Raw genomic sequence first — 18,513 nt, forward strand, 5'->3', positions numbered from 1 at the left:
GTCTCTAGAATCGCTCATTAAAATTTTTCCAGGGGTGGCTGAACACCCTGTATATATTTTTTAATTATCTTAAATCCCACGTTAGTTCAATTAAAAATTCGTGTTTACTGGTATTTACCTTTCAATTTAGCCATCAATGCCCATACAGAACAATTCTTTTCAGAATACAATTTACGAGTTTCAAATAACTATAATTTTGAACGTAGCATAGAAACGTTGAAGTTTGTTCGCGCGAAAATTGACGTTCTTTTTTGTTTATTTGCGAGTACTCGCGCGCCTCGATTCCGCATTACTATTTTACTCTTTCACGGTTGAAGTATTTAATTAAATCGGGAATTTTTTAAAACGCGCAGCGGGACTATAGAAAACCAGCCCTTTCTTCTTTCGCGATTGTCCGTCCGGACCGAAATGAAATTTTTGGAAAGCAACAATTTTTTCAAGCGCAGCGGAATAACAGCAATTTTCGGTTCACTTGTTTCGTGATTACCGGTAAGGAAAATACAGATTGGAAATGTCTAACAATAGTGCACACCGACACGGGCAAACAACTTCGATATAAAAACAGCTGTATAATTTAGGAAGGAGGTCAGATGGGAGAAACGTTTGCATAAACTTTCCTTATTACTCTTCTGTGCTGAATTCAGCTCCAAAGTTACATTCGGGTATTATGCTACGCCCCACCAGGCCCCGTAAAATTAATTAAAATAAATTAAAACTATCTTTTGTCGAGGGACGAAACACGTATTTTCGCGAACGATATTGTCGAAGGGTATTTTATTCGAAACGAAACAAAGGTTTTTTAAAGAGACTTTCGCGTTGTGAAATCCTTATTTAAAAGTGCATGCAATTAGTTTTTACCGAATTTCGGCACTGGCCTCGCCTCCGGGATTAGCCGCGGAACAACGATAAATTCCACTATCTTCTAATGTCACAGCTTCGAGGGCCAGGACGGAACCGAGCAATCTGGTTCTTGGTCCAGAGAGTACCAGCATTGGCTCGGAACCAGTTTGCGCGTACCATCTGAAAATTAGAGAAAATCATTTATTTCACGGACACCTGCATGAAAGTCTCACTTTCCATTCTATTCGTAGAAGTAGTTCCTTCGTTTCTTGTCGCGGAGAACATCCGCGCGCTAAAAGAATTGTTTCTCGTGCAAAATAATCAATGGTCTGGTAAACGATGTTCAGGTCGCTGCCTCTGATCCATTTTAATGACCTTTCTCAGAGATTGTTTCGACCCTCCTTTTATTCTTCCAGTTTTTCGATCTTTTTAACAAAATCTTTAATTTTAATTAGATTTCTTTCTAGGTAGCTTTCTATCGATACAAATACTACTTGGAACTATTCGAAAAAATAAATCACAATCATACGATTTTTAGTTCTTATTTTAGCGTTTATTTTTCTTTGTTACACTGTTTAGCAATTAATGAAAATTTGTTTATATTTTTTAAGGTTATTGTATTTCTTTATTTTAAATTTCTTACGAAGGGATGATTTCTCACCTCGTATATAGTTTTCTGATTTAAAAAAAAATATACAGGGCGGTGTTAAGAAATTCTCCACCATTTTACTTTTAAGTAGTCTCATAGGAAGTCGATCCAACGATTCTACGTTGTCTTCCGTCTACGCGTTGTTCAGCACCAGTCTCTCCCTGAATTTCTCCAACTGTGCCAAATCTCGACCCTTTGAGCTTTGTGTTCGTTCCAGGGAAGATGAAAGCCCTTCCCATTTTCTTGGTTTGGTCATCCGTGATATTTTCATCGTCTCCAGAACGAGAACGAAGCTCAAAGAGATTTGGCGTTGAAAAGATTCAGGAAGAAACGAAGATCGAAACAAGAGGACTTCCACTGTCCCATCGATGACAAGATCGCTGTGATCTCGAGGGGAATGTCTCAATCACTGACGAAGAATTTAGTTTTACGAGCCATGAAGACTAATTCATATCGTTATTACTTTACTTTTTTTGTTTAAAACGTATTTATGAAAAAATATAACACATGCTTACAAGTTGATAAAACAAAAAATATGCATCGATATACATAAAGGATCAGTTTTGTCCGGCTGGTACCTCTAATCGCGATACTGTGTATCGAGTTTTCTAAATAATTCCCGTTGTCTCGATAAATTTCGCGCGTTTCCGTGCTCGTCGGCCGCGTCAGCTATCCCAATTTACCCGGAGAGCACTATCGTGGATGCCCCGACGAGGAATAATTTTTCATCGAAAGGCAAAGCGGGTGGAGGAGGCAGTCCGCGACGCGGAGGGGGAGCTTCAATTTCACTGGCTTTCGGGTACGCCGACCTAGAAACGACATCGAGTCGCATCCACCGCGAGCATTTATCCCCGAGATTCCTCGCTTTCTTTTGCCTTTTCCCACCGACTTCTTGACAGCCTTCGGTCCGAGTTCGGTCCTCGAACCGCTCCGGACGGATCTCCGTTTCTTTTTCCCCTCTTTCATACGGGTTTTCTCACCCCTTCATCCTCTCCTCTTCGAACCATGCCCGAAGTTGTCGCGAAAAATAATATTCGAGTTACGGGGAACCACTCTTCGAACCGGTTCGAAGTCCATTCGTGATCCGTACGAGCGTTTCGAAACTTTTCGTACTCGAGGAGGATTCCAACGATCGAGGGGGGGTCCTCCTATCGAGCAAAGCTGCTCGTTATGCCATCAATTTCGCGGCAATCACGTACGATGGCTTCGATTTGTACACGATCTAAATTACCAGCAAACTAGACCGAGTTTGCCGCCTGAATCGGCGTGTAGTTTCTCTTCCAACGATTGATCCGAATTTGCGTCGTGTTTGATGCTTACTAGCGTTCTAAACCGTTTGACATCGCTCCCTCTAACGACCCTTTCATCGTTCGTTATGGGAAATAATTATTTTAGGGGCCACGTGGCCTCGAACGAGCACCCAAAGTAACGATTCTCCTGAAACTTTTTTCTTTCGCCACGTGATAATTATTTTTCTGGTGCACTCGATCGATCTTTGTTTAACATCACTGAATGATAAATGCTTTCAAATATTTCGAAATTCAAATTTTGTAATATTGTTATTTTCTTTTTTAACAAACAGTTCGTTCAAAAATTGTTTGTTGTGAATATGGGAATTACAAGTGAACTGTTCGATTTGTCTTGAAACTTTTTTCTTTGGCCACGTAATAATTATTATTTTTCTGGTGCACTCGACTGATCTTTGTTTAACATCACTGAATGTTACATGCTTTTAAATACTTCGAAATTCAAATTTTGTAATATTGTTATTTTCTTTTTTAACAAACATTTCGTTCAAAAATTGTTTGTTGTGAATTAAAAGTGAACTGTTCGATTTGTCTTAAAATTTTTTTCTCTGGCCACGTAATAATTATGATTTACCATCGAAGCTATATGTAATATTATTATTACCTCTTTTAAGAAATATTTCATTCCATCATCGTTTGTTATTGTGAATATGGAAACTAAAAGTGGATTTGGATGCTATGTAAAATTATTGAACGTATTATCCTAACAATTCTACGGTTTATCGATTATTTCTCTAATGCATTATCATCTATCCTCACCCTAAGACATTTTAGAACGAATTCTATAAAATATAAAATTCTTTCACTGTCAGCCACATCGAAAATAGTCAATTTCTACCAAATTGCTACAAACTATCGTTTTATAAATCCTGTATTTTAAAAATCCACAAGTTCGAATTCGAGGCTAATTTCTAAAGGTCTCGCGATAAGCGTTTCGAACCACCGTTGACACAGTGGAGAATTCGTACTTTTGATGAAACAGTGACTCGTACGTTGCATTGGTCACCGATATTGCGAATAAATTTTCATCCTTCCTATTTCTTGTCTAGCACATATAGATAGGCGGTCACTGGGAAAAGGGGATCCGGAAATCCCAGGAGAAAAAGAGGGTCCGGAGTAGAAGGCTCCTCGTAGACCTCGACCGACATGGAGAGTTTCCGATTGTGCACCGCTCGCGAGGTTTCACGTTCGAGTGCTCCCACTTTTCCTCGATCAAAGTCGCGCCCAGTCCTTATTCCTTCACTTACCGTCTACCTCGAATATTCCCGTCTTCAATCTTCCTTTGGCTCTTTTCCCTCCTTTCTGTCCCCCGTCCGCACCCCTCCGACCGCCCCTCGCGTCCAAGAAACGGTCGTAATTTTTTCGTCGTTTTTTTTCTTTTCTCAACCCCTCCCCAAAAGAAGAAACGACAGATTAGAGGAAAACGCGCTCTGCTTTTTTTCGCGTTTTCTCGCGTGCTCCTTTTATCGTCTTCCGAGCATCCCAAAAGCGCCGAGAGCTGACGCAAGCTGCTCTTCGCGCGCGAGACGATAGATGGGAAATGTATCTGGAACGCTCGCTTCAAAGGTACAAAGACGCAGCACGACGTTTCGTGCACGGCGCACCTTTGAGACAACATTATCGAAGCCTCGTACGGTGCTTGGGAATTTCGAAAATCTCGTTAAAAGCGATCATCCCCGCCTGCGAAATTATTTTTAGCAGATTTTACCTCCTTTTAAAGCGACGCTTGAAACCTTCGTCGCAGAATAAATGGCGAAAATAATATACTTTGGTACGAAAGTTTTCGAGGAAGTAAGGACGAGCGACTGTTCGCTGGACGATAAAGATCCTCGGAGATTTCCACTGTCCAGGTTCTGTAAAATGCGGTTTACGGACGTGGTCCTCTGATAAATGATTCTGCCAGCGAAACAGCGCCGTTGGCGAGGAGTCAAAATCATTTTCTGATAGGACACATGTTGCACTCGAGTGGATCTTTCTCCGAAAAGTGTATTTAAATTCGATTTCGACGTTTAACAATTTTATCTCGATGCTTGCACTCTCCATGTGGCGATTATAAATTGTCAAAATGCTTTGTATCAAATTAAATAATCGAACGAGGTCTATACTGGCGTTTCACCTCGAAGTATAGCAATTTTAATTCCAGTATAAAGAAATTAACCTTCTTATTTCCAAAATTGCAAGTGGATCTTTCTCACAAGATGATTTAAATTCGATTTCGACGTTTAACGAGGCCTGCACTCTCCATGTGGCGATTATAAATTGTCAAAATGCTTTGTATCAAATTAAATAATCGAACGAGGTCTATACTGGCGTTTCACCTCGAAGTATAGTAATTTTAATTCCAATACAAAGGAATTAACCTTCTTACTTTAAAAATTTACTTTTGAAATATCAAAATTGCAAACTATTCGTGACGAAAAATTGAATAAAACCAAAAAATCGCTAAAATTCACAAGCACCGAATAAAACCCGGGAATTACGTAAACCGAGTGAAGTCTAATTCGGTACACGACGAATAAATTCCTCGAAAATGTACGACGAAAGTTTCGAGCGAGTATTATCGCGAGTTTCTGAGGCATAGAAAATTATGCAAATTGGTTTAAATAGCGTAACGATAGATCGTGCGCTTAAAAGTTTATGCCACGCCGTGAGCGTATGATCCTACACTCGACTATAAGACGGTTAAGAAAATCACTATTACCTTATCTTTCCACGAATATCGTGCATTCGTTAACGCGTTAATCGCCACGGTGGAGTTAAAATATGACTCGAAATAGTCGACGAACGATGGAAGATAAAGTTTTTTAGAATTCAAGTCGATTTCGATCGTCGCATCGGCGATTTGCAAACGCGGCATTAAATTCGTTCGGCGCGGTTTGTAATAATAGCGTCATTAAATTCGAGAAACAAACGGCGCATCGGTTTTCGATCGCGCGAATAATTATCGCTGATACTATTGTAATCGCTTTAATTTATATTTGCACGGTCAGTTAACCGATCTCGCGAATAAAAGTGGAGTTATCTCGGGCGACTCGTGGCTATCGGAGGAGATTCCTTTAATTAATCTTCGAGATAGAAACTCACCGATATTCGGGAGTGGGGCAGGCCTGCGCCACGCAGACCAACGACGTTGATTCGTCCTGAGCGACGTGAACCACGCCAGAATTTTCAAGGATCACCGGTGGCATTACCCCTCTGTGGTCTGCAAAAAGGTCGGGAGAAGTCGATTAATGCCGCGAGTAATTGCAAAAAACGCGATCTCCCGTCGAAGACACCCACCCGCTATCCTGACGTTCGCCACGGAGCTTACGACGACCTGTCTGGTGAGACGATGCATCGTTCGACATCTGTAACCGTGTATCTGGTCGCTGAACTCCAGACTGTGGACCAGGAGTTCACCGGTAGGCAGCAGATGAAACTTCCCATCTGTAATTATAGAAAAATTACAATATTTTACTGACATTATCTCGCTGAGCTACGATCAGTAGTTGTCAAAATTTTTTAAAATACGTTTCATACGCTGTGTTAGCAATTAAATAGAGAACATTGCGAAGGGTATCTTTGAAAAATATTTTGAAATTAAAATCGCCACGTGGTTCGAGCATTTTGAAAATCTATTTCCCACGGAACAACGTCGCCTAGAAACAATTCTGTCGCAGATTTTCGATTTGTTTTTTTTTTCGGGTAAAATCGCTAGCTTCCCGGTCGTGCCGCCCCTTGCAGATTGTTTTAGTAATCAATTTCGTTGTCAATCACGACTGGAACGGTTTGTGCTGGAGTTTAAACTTTTTACCGGGCGAACGGAACCGTCGATTACAATTTCGACCACGAAAACGACGAGAACCATCGCTCGTACCGTCAAATGCGATTAAATGGTCCCTCTGGCGATAATACGCCAGGCGTGTCATTTGAACGAGGGACCGCGAATTTCACAGTCGACGTTTACGCCCTTCCAGCGGTAATACAGGATGATCCACTGAAATTAGGGTGCCTTAAAATCTATGCTGTTTTAAATAACACGAATATTACCAGCAAATATACTACTGTTCTGAATGGAAGTAGTTTTTTCACTAGTTTTGCCTTCTATAGAATAATCTTGCAACTGCAACGCTGGTTTGTTTCTTGCGGCTGAAACTTACTACTGCTCCGAGAAGTTGGTATATAAAAGCACCGTTCGATTTCCTATCGATCGTATTTTCTGTCCAGTCCGCATCCGCAAAGCCGATTAGCTCTCGTTGACTGTATATCCAAATTTCGACAGCTCATTTAACCGGCATAATTGAAATCGTGTTAGTCTTGTTAAATAGAGGCTAACAGTCTATCAAAGTAAACGAAATTTCATGAAATAATCATTGCCGGCGACGTCAAAAACATTTAATAGAATTGTTACGAATGAAATTATCCGAGTAATTTACTTACTGTTCGTAATATTTTAATAAACAGTCTAGTAACGCGTATTAAAAATATGAAAATTTTGGGCGCGTGCAGTTCCGAAACCACTCGTGTTTTATCCATAACTGAACCATCATTAGAAGCGACGAGGCTTCCTCTTTAAATTGGTTGTTTGTTTATCTCGATCCGATTTCTCGTTTCGAAGATATCGCAGTTTATATGCTGTCTGCCTTACAAAAGTCCAGACAAACATATTAAAAATAGTTAAACTTTAGACGCGTGCAGTTCCGAAACGACTAGTGCTTTATCCATTATCGAGCCACTGTTAGAAGCGGCAAAGCCTCCCCTTTAAAATGGCTTTTGGTTTTTGGCGATCCGACTTTCCGTTTTGGAGATATCGTAATTTATGTGAAAGGGTAATTTTTGAAATTCCGCTCTCCGTCTTACGAAAGCCTATTAACGCGCATTCAAAATACTAAAACTTTGGACGCGTGCAGTTCCGAAACTACTAGTGCTTTATTAATTATTGAGGCATTGTCAGGAGCGGCAAAGCCTCCCCTTTAAAATGGCTTTTGGTTTTTGGCGATCCGACTTTCCGTTTTGGAGATATCGTAATTTATGTAAAAGGTAATTTTTCTTAATTCGATTATCTCTGTCTTCGTCTGACGCGTCGCGCCGGACCTCTCTTTCTCGTACGTGACTCGTGACCGTCTGGCCGACTGACCTACTTTCAATGTGCGCGCGCGGTCAACGACCTTGACAAGGCCGTAGTAAGAAAGTAAACAGACCTTATATTTCCGGAACTAGCCACCGCATCGACTTGAAACTAAAATCGCTATATCTCCGGAACTAATAAAGCTATCGACTCGTACAAACGTTCATTTTAAAGGGCATTTCATCCCCTATCTTCTGAACGTAACATCTATTATAATTTACGCTATCTTCCATGTTTATTTCGTCGTTTACTTTGACGCTTCACAGGGGGTTCATCCTAACAGTCGATTTTTGAGTCACTTACACTAATTCGACGAACAAATGTTTGAAATAAAAGTTAACAAGTACTTCGAGGAGAACAAAGTGGAATAATAAAACTTTCGAAAAACTGTTTCATTCGATAAAATTAGTCATCTCGACTGTTTTAAACAGCATGTATTCTTGACTACCTAGCGTTACGGCTAATGAAAAAACGAATTCAACAATCTCGATGATTTTCGAATTAATTTTAGCTTGGAAATTCTCGAAAAATAATTTTCCCACGCATTAATGAATACGTAACTCGCCTTCCTTGAAGGTATAACATTCTCGTCAGCAACTCCCAATTATTTCAAATAACAAAATTATTAATACCCTCGTAATGGGCTGCTACGTATAACACGCAATTTCCTAAGTCTCTGTATTATTCATATTTGCTGTGCAGCACGGTAATTGGTCGCGACATTTTCCAATAAACCGGGACGCCGGCTCGGAATTATCTTTAATAACTCGGAACCATCGATGCGACACCGGTGCCCCGGGCTCGCGATACTTTACCCGAACGGTTTTACCGTTACGATAATTATGCTAATTCCGAGATTTCCAGCGACCCGTTCTTGGATGACGCCAGATACGATCTCTTCGTTCTTGCGCGGCTTAATCCGTGCTCGTTCCTTAGATAAGCCGGAGCAACGTTAATGGCGGTAGTTATCCTAAACATTCGCAGACGCTTCGCGAATCCTCCTTCGCTGCTGGCCGGAACCTTTAACGTAGTTCACGAATACGAGATCGTCCAAGGGAGGTCCTACCGTCGGTTTCTCCTTTTCTTCCCGTTTTTCTTTGTACCTGTTATCCTTATCTCGTTACTCTTCCCCATTTGGCTCGCCCACTTTACCGACTTAATCTCTTATTCATTACTCTCCCAAGGTTTTTCAATGTAACTATATCTTGCAAGTTTCTTAATAAACATTCGTCTCCCCCTGGTATCTAGATTTCCACGCCTGTATTTCGTGTTCTTAGTCCAGCTTCTTCACTCTCGGTATTGTAGGGCCGCGAAAAACACGCGACAACGTCCTAAAAAGCAACAGTTTTTATTCAAGTCTGACTTCGTGGAACGCTCGAAGAACTCCGTAAATTTGTCTGTAATTGTACCCACAGCGTACGAGGGTTGATATCCAAGTTTATCTGCTATCTTCCTCGTTCGTTTCTTCTCCTAAAATGTAATCTTCCTTGGTATCTCGTTGTTAATTTGAACCGCGATCTCTCTTATCTGGTTTCCCACGCTTCTGCCTCTATCTCCGACTATTTTCGACTCTCCTCGCTTTAATTTCCTTTCTTCCCTCCCCGACGGTGTCTTGTTAGCGACCGTCTCTATCTAGACTCTCCCGTGCACGTTATTGTATCTACGTGCAGGAGTAGATTCGGCCACGAGACATTAGCACAGCTAAGACTGGCTGAGATAAGCGGCCCTCCTAAATAGCGATTGTCGGCCAAGTCAGCCGGCTTGGATGGGTTATGTAGTTTCGGTATTACACTCGATGTTACTACCTAGGCTCATCCCCTTGGTTCTATTCAAGGTAGATAGGCCACGTATGTACCTTATGTATAACCGTACATATGTACATATACACTGCCATGTACGAAACAAGGGGGGGAACCGACGCCGACTACCTCGAATTACGTGTAGTCTGACCATGGCGCTATTAGTAAGATGGATATGTTACGCTTAGAGAAATATAACGATGTTGAAACTGGTTGCACAGATCCAAATATGTTGTCGACGAACGATAATTTAAAAACAAGGTCGCGGAATTCGCGATGCATCAATCGCGATCAATGAAACTTGAAGAAAGAAAATTGCTCAAACGGTTTGTAAATACCAAGAATTTACAGTCACTAACGATTAATATTCTTGGATTCATGATTTTTAGCACGATACGTGTTAAGGAGGTATTGTTGCCTAGACTGTCAATTTCACGGCCCTTTTTGTGATTTTTTTTTTAACGATAGATAGGCTGTTTTGTACTGAGACTTTGTAGACATATTTATTTATCTTGTAAGCATGTACAATATTTTTTTCATGGAAAAATATTAAAAATCGTGGGAATTATAACTTCTTATTTAATGGCTCTTTTGGAAAAGGTGCTCCAATGGCTCCCAGGATTCCAAATAATTTGAAACAGAGGGGGTTAAAGTATCTTCATAAGGAAGGTTGTAGTTATAGCAGGAACTAGGGAGAAGTCAAAATCCTGATAAATAAAGAAACGGCGACGCTTCAAGTATCGAATTTCTATTTGTCAATCGTTCTTTTGTCTTTAGCGTATCAAAAAAAATAGTAAAACTCAATATTTTTTTAAATCTCTAGTTCCAGCTATAGAAGGCGTGTCTGTTGAATATTCTCTCAAAATTTGAAGTCAATCGGTTAGCTAGATCTTGAGATATCATGTAAGCCAGTTTAAATGCGTCTTTTTAAACAAGAAGCTATAACTCTCGCAATTTTTAATATTTTTTGATGAAAAAAATACTATACATACCTATAAGACAGATAAATATATCTGCAAAATTTCACTATAATACAATCTACCTGTCGTTAAAAAAAAAATCACAAAGAAAGGTCGAAGAAATGACAGCCTAGACAGCAATACTCCCTTAAGTAAATTTCTCGAATATTGTCATTTGGAAGAAGGAATTCAACGATCGTGAAACTCGAGAAAAGAGAATTGTTTAAACGGTTCGTAAATACCAAGCATTTTCAGTGACCAACGATTAATATTCTTGGACTTGTAACTTTTATCGAATATTGTCATTTAGAAGAAGGAATTCAACAATCGTGAAACTCGAGAAAAGAAAATCATTAAAACGGTTCGTAAATACCAAGAATTTTCAGTGACCAACGATTAATATTCTTGGACTTGTAACTTTCATCGAATATTGTCATTTGGAAGAAGGAATTCAACGATCGTGAAACTCGAAAAAAGAGAATTGTTCAAATGGTTCGTAAATACCAAGAATTTTCAACGACCAACGATTAATATTTTTGGATTTATGATTTTTAGCACGATACGTGTTAAGTGAATTTCTGGAATACTGTCATTTAGAAGAAATTCAACGATCGTGAGCCCGGTTTCTCGAGCGGAGGAGACCATAGATACGCGACACGTTCAACGCGCGGATCGATCCAGTGTTTCGAAAAGGAAACCCTTCCGATGAAACATACAGATATTGGAAACGAATGTTTGCTTTTGTAGACACGCGAATTCTTTCGCAGCGAGGAGAGAAAAGGGAAATACAAACAAAAATAGTCGAAGGGAAACAACGAAACGTCTCCGTTCATTTTATTGCGAATCGTATCGAATGGTCGATAGGGTAGCAACGGAATATGCATTTTTATATTATTTTCACCATTGAAACGCGACCGGTCGACGCGCACAATGTTCCCCGGCAATTTATACCCGGGCAAAGAAACTAAATGAACATACTTATAACGTTTTTTTTCACGGTTTTCGATCCGTACGACGAAATCGCTGGGAACGAAACGCGTAACAATAACGTTTTATCTTTGTCCAGGCTTTAACGAGTCGCGACCGGTCGTTAAAGAATTAATTCAAACGCATTACAGTGACTTCTACGTGCAATGACAATTCAATTGGCGTGCTCCCGAGCGTAGCAATTAAAACTTCTCGGTAATTTAGCGAGAAAATTTCAAATGTGTCGCGTCTTTAATAATGTACCGACCCGATAAAAATATTTTACAATTTTTCTATTCGACTGGACGTCGAATCGTCAGATTCGAAGACTCCGTACTCCTACTGAACATTGTGTCCTTGGTAACGTATTAATTAACTAATTTACACGTATAGGTACGTCGACGTGAGCGTGGAAATGTTCAATGATCGTCTCATTAGCAGATGTTGTTTTGAATACCCGTTTGCCTGAAAACCGTTTACAAGCGATTGTTCGAGCTCTCTAGTGTTTGTTCCCATTCGCTAATTGGGCTCGGTGAAAGTGTTTTTATACTCGTTCTGTTTCGAGAACCGTGCAATTTTACGAGTTACTTTGCAATATCCGACCCGAGTCGATGCTTATTATTTATATTTGTTTTTAAGCGCACGCTATTATTTATCGTAAAAAGGATCGAAAGCGCAACGCCGTCAAATTGGGAATCGCAACGGCGCGGATGTATCGAATAAACGAGAAATCTCGCAAAAGTAATCTTGATCTACGGAATCGACGAAGATTTAAGATATGTTCGGGCATCGAAGAAATGAAGATGGACGGTCCAGCGTGGGTGTGTTCACGCACACGCACGCCGAAGATGAATTGCCCGGGCGGAATTAACTGGAATCCGATCCTGATAGATGTGCATGGATGGATGTAACAGATATACGGATGTATTGTTTCGATTTGTATCGATCGTATTATGATTCCGGTCAGAAAATGGAGTTTCCCGTCTGGCGAGCTTAGAAGACCGACGGAAACGGAAGAGACAAGAGAAACGGGTAAAATTTAATCTCGCGCTGACGTCTGGTACGCCGAGCACGTCGTCGTTCCGATTGAAATCGCATTGGAGGGGGGGCTCGTATTAAATTTGTTACGTTTTTACTTGCGCGACTTCGCGTTGTTCGTTAAATTCACGGCCGGAGACTCGCTCGACTTCGATAAATAGCGCCTGGAACGCGTGGGCGAGGATTATGGCTCTCTCGACGGTGATTTAATCATCGGGGACGGTCGAATTAGGTCTCAAGCGAATACAGATTGTGGAAATTGGAGAGATTGACAGAGTTCTGGGGGGCTGACGAACGGAGACTCTCGGGACTCGTCTGTATACTCGGTGGTGCGAATAATCGTAGGTTCGAGGAGTCTCTTCTAATGTTTCCATAGAGCAAATATTACACGGTATTATAGACGTAAGTTATACGTAATGGTTACAGCTATGGGGGAACATAATCTCAAGCAGAATTTGCGTAATCGTTAATTTCGGTAACTCCACGAAGTTTACCGATGCTTTGAATATTTGTATTTGTTCCAGTAATCCTGATAGTCACAGTGCTTTTAGTAATTTTGATTATTCAAATGGTTCCATCAGTCTTCGTAGCTACGTTGCTTCCAATAATATCAATAATTTCGATAGTTCTGACAGTATTGATATCTTTAATATTCCCGATAGTTCTCAAAATTTTAATACGTTGAACAGACCATCTGCTCGTAATATCCACAATATGTTCAGAAGTTCCAATAATCGTAATAATCTCTCTAGTTCCAATAATCGCAATAATCCTAACCAAACCCTATAGTCTCGGTAGCTCCATTAGTACCATTAACCCTAATAATCTTAATGCTCTCGAATAGCCTTAATAAACCAAATATTCCAAGTATTTGCGACCACGATATTTCCGTGTAGCTTCGACGTTCCAAAATAATCGTAATAATTCTACTTTGACATCGAACGTTATACTTTCGGGCCAAAAACGCAAAGGATTTTGTTCAAGGTCCTTGCCGATTTATAGGCCATAAATCATTTAGTAACCGTCTCCGTGTTAGAACTTTGGGGATCAAGCTTCGAAATACGGTTTCACCCTTTAAACTTGAATTATGATAGATAAAAAGATATTATTAAAAATCTACGTCGCCATCAAAAGTGTTTCATTACTATTTCCAACGCGTTGTGTAACGATTAACAGACGACTGTCGTTTATAGTTGACAGTGTTTTCTTTCCTTGGTAGGTTATTGAAAACGAATGTTTACAAGTGGCCAGGTAAGGTCTCCATGGTAGATGGTGGGGAGCCTCATTCGTCGCAACCAGGGTCTCGGAAATAGTTTTGGGAAGAGTGAAATCAGTCGTGTCTGAGCAAGCGTAATGGTGGCCAGTGAACCAGCAACGATAGAATTTTCCATATTCATCGCGTCAATTGGTCGTTCCATCGTCTTTCAAGAACTATCAGCACAGGTCAGTGAGAGCAATCATCATTGAAATATAAAAATTTGTAGTTTACTTTATTTACTGTTAATTGATTTAGGCAGCAGCCTATTACAATCTCGTGTTTTTATTATACTTACACTGTAATAAACTATTAACTTTGATACGGCCTTAACAAAATATGTATACGTGAAAATGGAACGGATGAAATTAAAAATTTTAATCTTTCGTTGATTCTCAGTTCCATAACACCTTAGCCACTGAAACATGCGTAATTTTATTGTGTCTATGAAAGCAAATATAAGAAGGACTACATGTTTTTGAATACATTTGTCAGTGTCAGTGTTTTAAGCGAAATTCTTTTGTTTCGAATATAATTGATGGTTCGTGGCACACTGTTTGGGAAGTTGGCTTTGAAGCGTGTCCCTCCACTGTCTTATCCATAGTTGCTTTCGGTAGCAAAGCCGCTTCGCCGGTAGACTGTCTCCGTTATCGTGGATGCATAAACGTTAGACGACGTCACGTTATATACATACGCAAGATAGGAGCACAATACAAGCACGATACACAGTGTAGAGAGAGATAATACCGTGTAAGGAGCTTCAGCCTCGCGCGGGATTGCATTTACCGAAATAAGTCGAATTTAGAGTCCGGTCAACCGCGTTAGTCGGTTTATGGACGTGTAGAAGAGGAAGGATAAGATGATTGGATTACTAAATCGGGTGTCTAGTCTGGTCCAAATTACTTCTTCAAACAACTAATCCCCTAATCCCTACGGAGGTACATGGAAGTAATCGCCAAAGTTATGAATTGAGCATTCATAATTGAATTTTGCAATGATGTAACACACGTTAATATCAGTTTGATGCTTGGAGAACTGTAATATATATTATTTACTTCCGTATCACGTGTATCGTATCGTCCTAGTATTAAATTTATGACGACGCTAGATTTGGTTGGTTGCACTTTCGTTTATTGTTTCCTCGATCAACGATCATAAGGTGTTTCTCACAAAAAATCTGTATTAATGGTCTCCATTCGCAGCAACCTCCACGTGGTGAGACCTGGGTAATATTATTTAGAGTTTAATTAATAATTGTATCACTCTTAGATGGGCAATGCAATTATTAATTAAAAACTATATAATATTAGCAGATTGGCTGCGATCCGCGTTGCATAGGTTATCATAAATATAGAGCTTTTCTGCTAGATTAGTTTTGATTCTCATAGTTGGTAGCGCTACAGTCTTATACCATTCTGAATTGATAACTTTGGAATCGACACCGAAATGGTAAAATGTTTCTAGAGTAGTCGTCGAAAAATTTGTCCACCTAACCCCCGTCAATTTTTCTAAAAAATTCGTTTTCCATTTTTAATAAATTTGTTTGATGTTGTACGGAAATGTTGTGTAATACTTTTTTGTAGGTATCCACGAGCTCTAGTTCACTGCCAAATTTGATTGGAATATATTCACTATTGTAGGAGTTATGGTCGTTTGAAAATTGGACCACTTTTATGGGGGTTTTCTCAATTTATGGTGTTAAGGAATAATTTAGCTAACATTCTTAGAATTTCTACATATTCTCCACCAAAATACGCGTAGTTTGCTTTTTTAAACATCAAAATTGTCCAATCCGTTCAAAAGTTATGATATTTTAAAGATTCGCATGAAATTTAAGTGAAACATATCAACGGTATGGTCAGACATTATATTTTCGGTAATGAATTTTTTTCTCGAAACTGAGTAGGAATTCGGGGGTATGTCTATTCACCAAAAATGATCGTAATTGACCTCCCTAGCTAGCAGTAATTTTTTCAGAACGATTTGAAATTTTTTTTTTTCGCCGAAAAATTTCCGCACCTACGCCTCCGAATTTTCAAGTCGATAGTCAGATTGGACCACGAAAGTCCATAATATGTAAGGTCTACTCGTACATCTCGTCTGTGCTTTGATCTCAATCGGTAGATAAATCGTTAAGAATCATTGCTGTACCAAGTGCACGAAACGATACCCAACAAATTTCGCGATAACTGTTCGCCGATATCTTCGTGTCGCGCGTTTTTGCGACGTATTTTTTCGCAGCGTCGGATAAAAATTGCCAGGGTCCTCCACGGCGTAGAACCCAAGCGACAACGGTCCGTTGGAAACGGGCCAGCCCTTGTATTTTGTCTCCTTCGACCCGTTATCGGCACTGAATACGTTCGTCTCGTCGGTCGGCCGACAATTATGAAACGTTATCGAATCGAGTACACGGTCACAGAGAGATTAATTACGGTCGTCCCATAGATCGCTCGAAGATCGCGGATCGTCGTCGAACAGCGTTAACAACACGTGTCGCGTTCCAATTAAAAGGATTACTAATTAAGCTTACTGATTAATAGCCGCGGGGTACGCGACGTTACACGTTTTAATTACCGAGCGTCATCTTTGTCGATCCGACACGACGCGCGCCGTCGACGAAACAACCCGGCGTTCTTAAATCTAATTAATTTTCTACGACTATTAATGAGCCACCCGCGTTACGGGAGGTCGATGTCCCCGGGTATCTCGACCCGCGCGAACCCAAGAGAGGGAGGGGGGCCGGAAGGTGATGCAAGATTATTGTGGATATTAAATTTCAGTGTAGCGGCCGGTTACGGCCCCCGTTGCCCGGATATTAAATTTTAGTCCCCGGTAAGCAACGCCCGCGACGGTACAATACACCCCTGTGCCCCTCTACCTGCGTGAAAATCGCCCGACCGCAGTCCTCTTCCAACCGAAACCCCCCTCCCTCTTGTTACCCCCGCGTTCCACCATCGACCGCGTATAATTCTTCGCGGCGTGCACCTATCGGCCGTGTCGTTGCATCTGCGCCCCCGGAATGTCCCTTGGGCTTTTATTGCCATCTCCTGCCCGCAAGCCCGCGGAATATTACATTTTGGTAGGTAGATAGGCGAAATTATCGATTATACGATAGCGCGTCGCTTTTCACGTAGAATAATAGCGTTCGAGTGGCCGTACGTGCACACGGCCCTGGCTGTTAGCCCCCCACCCTTCTCCACGTATTTTCGAAACCGCCTTTTTCCTCGACATTTACCACGCCGTACCCCCGTGTCGCCTTGCGATTAATCCAGGAAATTAATGTCGAGTGAAATATATAGAACGTTCGCGTTATTATAATCTAGAGGCTCCCCTTCCCTTCGCAGGCGACAGATTTATGAACGGAAAACCGGAGCTGGGAAAAAGTTTCGGTATTTTCTGCGGTGGTCGAATAAATTCTTGCGAGTCGTAATAAAGGGCGCGTGAAGGATGAAAGGGTATCGCTTTTTCTTGCGAGGGGATCCATTTCGTTGGAGATTTCGATGATATTCGAAGGAACGTATCTAGAAGAAACGGTGGCAATGTATTGTTCTTTTATATCTTAAAGTTTTATTATAGGAAAATTAATTCGCAGAATAATTAAATCGTCTGATATACAGGGGTATTCAGCCATCTTTAGGAACAATTTTAATGGGAGATTCTGGGGGTCAAAATGAGACGAAAATCAAGAATAACAACTTCTTGATTGAGGCTTCGTTAAAGAGTTATTAATATTTAAAGTTTCGCCCGTACTGAATTTTTTTCTAGAAAGTGGGTAGGATTTCGGGGGTAGGTCTATTCACCAAAAATTATTGTAATTGATTCCTGCAACCGAAAGTAATTTTTCCAGAACGATTTGAAATTTTTTAATTTTGTCAAAAAATTTCACACCTCGAATTTTTTTCTCAAAAGTGCGTAGGATTTCGAAGGTATGTCTATTCACCAAAAATGATTGTAATTGACCCCTGTAACTAAAAATAATTTTTTTAGAATGATTTTAAACACGTGAAATTTCAGGGGAATCATTCATTCATGATTAGACATTATATTTTCTGTAACGAATTTTTTTCTCGAAATTGGGTCGGATTTCAGGGGTATGTGTATTCATCAAAAATGATTGTAACTGAGTCCCGCAACCAAAATAATTTTTTCAGAATGTTATGAAATTTTTTAATAATTTTTTAATGAAGCCTCAGTCGAGAAATTAATATTTTTGATTTTCGTTTTATTTTGGCCTCTAGAATCTTCCATTAAAATTTTTCGCATTACATTTCAAATCAAAACACCCCGTATAACGTATCAAGAGGAAACGGTGACAACGGATTGTACTTTTATTTTTTAAAGTGATACCCCCTCGGAATATGTAATCGAAATAATTGCTTTATTTTTTATCTACGCCATGCATATGACGTCGATTAATTCGCAGAATAATTAGATCCAAATGTCAATTAAAATTAATCAAAATAATATACACTCTTCTATAAATAGAAAAATTGGAAAAAGAAATTTTCTCGATCATCTGTTTTACGTAAAAAGAATTTAAATATTGCTCGGTGTATCGTGTTCGGCCACATCTTTCACGAACACATCGATACG

General features: G+C 40.1%; 1 protein-coding gene across 19 annotated transcripts in view; it reads right to left on the minus strand.

Annotated features, from left to right (window-relative positions):
- The window catches only part of Dscam2 (Down syndrome cell adhesion molecule 2), a 161,839-nt gene that overhangs the window by 37,857 nt on the left and 105,469 nt on the right, over positions 1–18,513 (minus strand). For all 19 annotated transcript variants that reach the window (XR_013079426.1, XR_013079424.1, XR_013079428.1 and 16 more), the window contains exons 4-6: positions 6,076–6,222; positions 5,881–5,998; positions 859–1,020 (exon numbers count right to left, since the gene is read on the minus strand). Coding sequence is in view for 15 of the 19 variants with exons in the window: in XM_076762253.1 (XP_076618368.1) it covers positions 859–1,020; positions 5,881–5,998; positions 6,076–6,222 (427 nt within the window). In the remaining 4 variants the exon portion in view is untranslated. The remainder of the gene's footprint in view (positions 1–858; positions 1,021–5,880; positions 5,999–6,075; positions 6,223–18,513) is intronic.

This window comes from Colletes latitarsis, chromosome 1 (genome assembly GCF_051014445.1).
Source record: "Colletes latitarsis isolate SP2378_abdomen chromosome 1, iyColLati1, whole genome shotgun sequence".
In the NCBI taxonomy this organism is placed as follows: domain Eukaryota; kingdom Metazoa; phylum Arthropoda; class Insecta; order Hymenoptera; family Colletidae; genus Colletes; species Colletes latitarsis.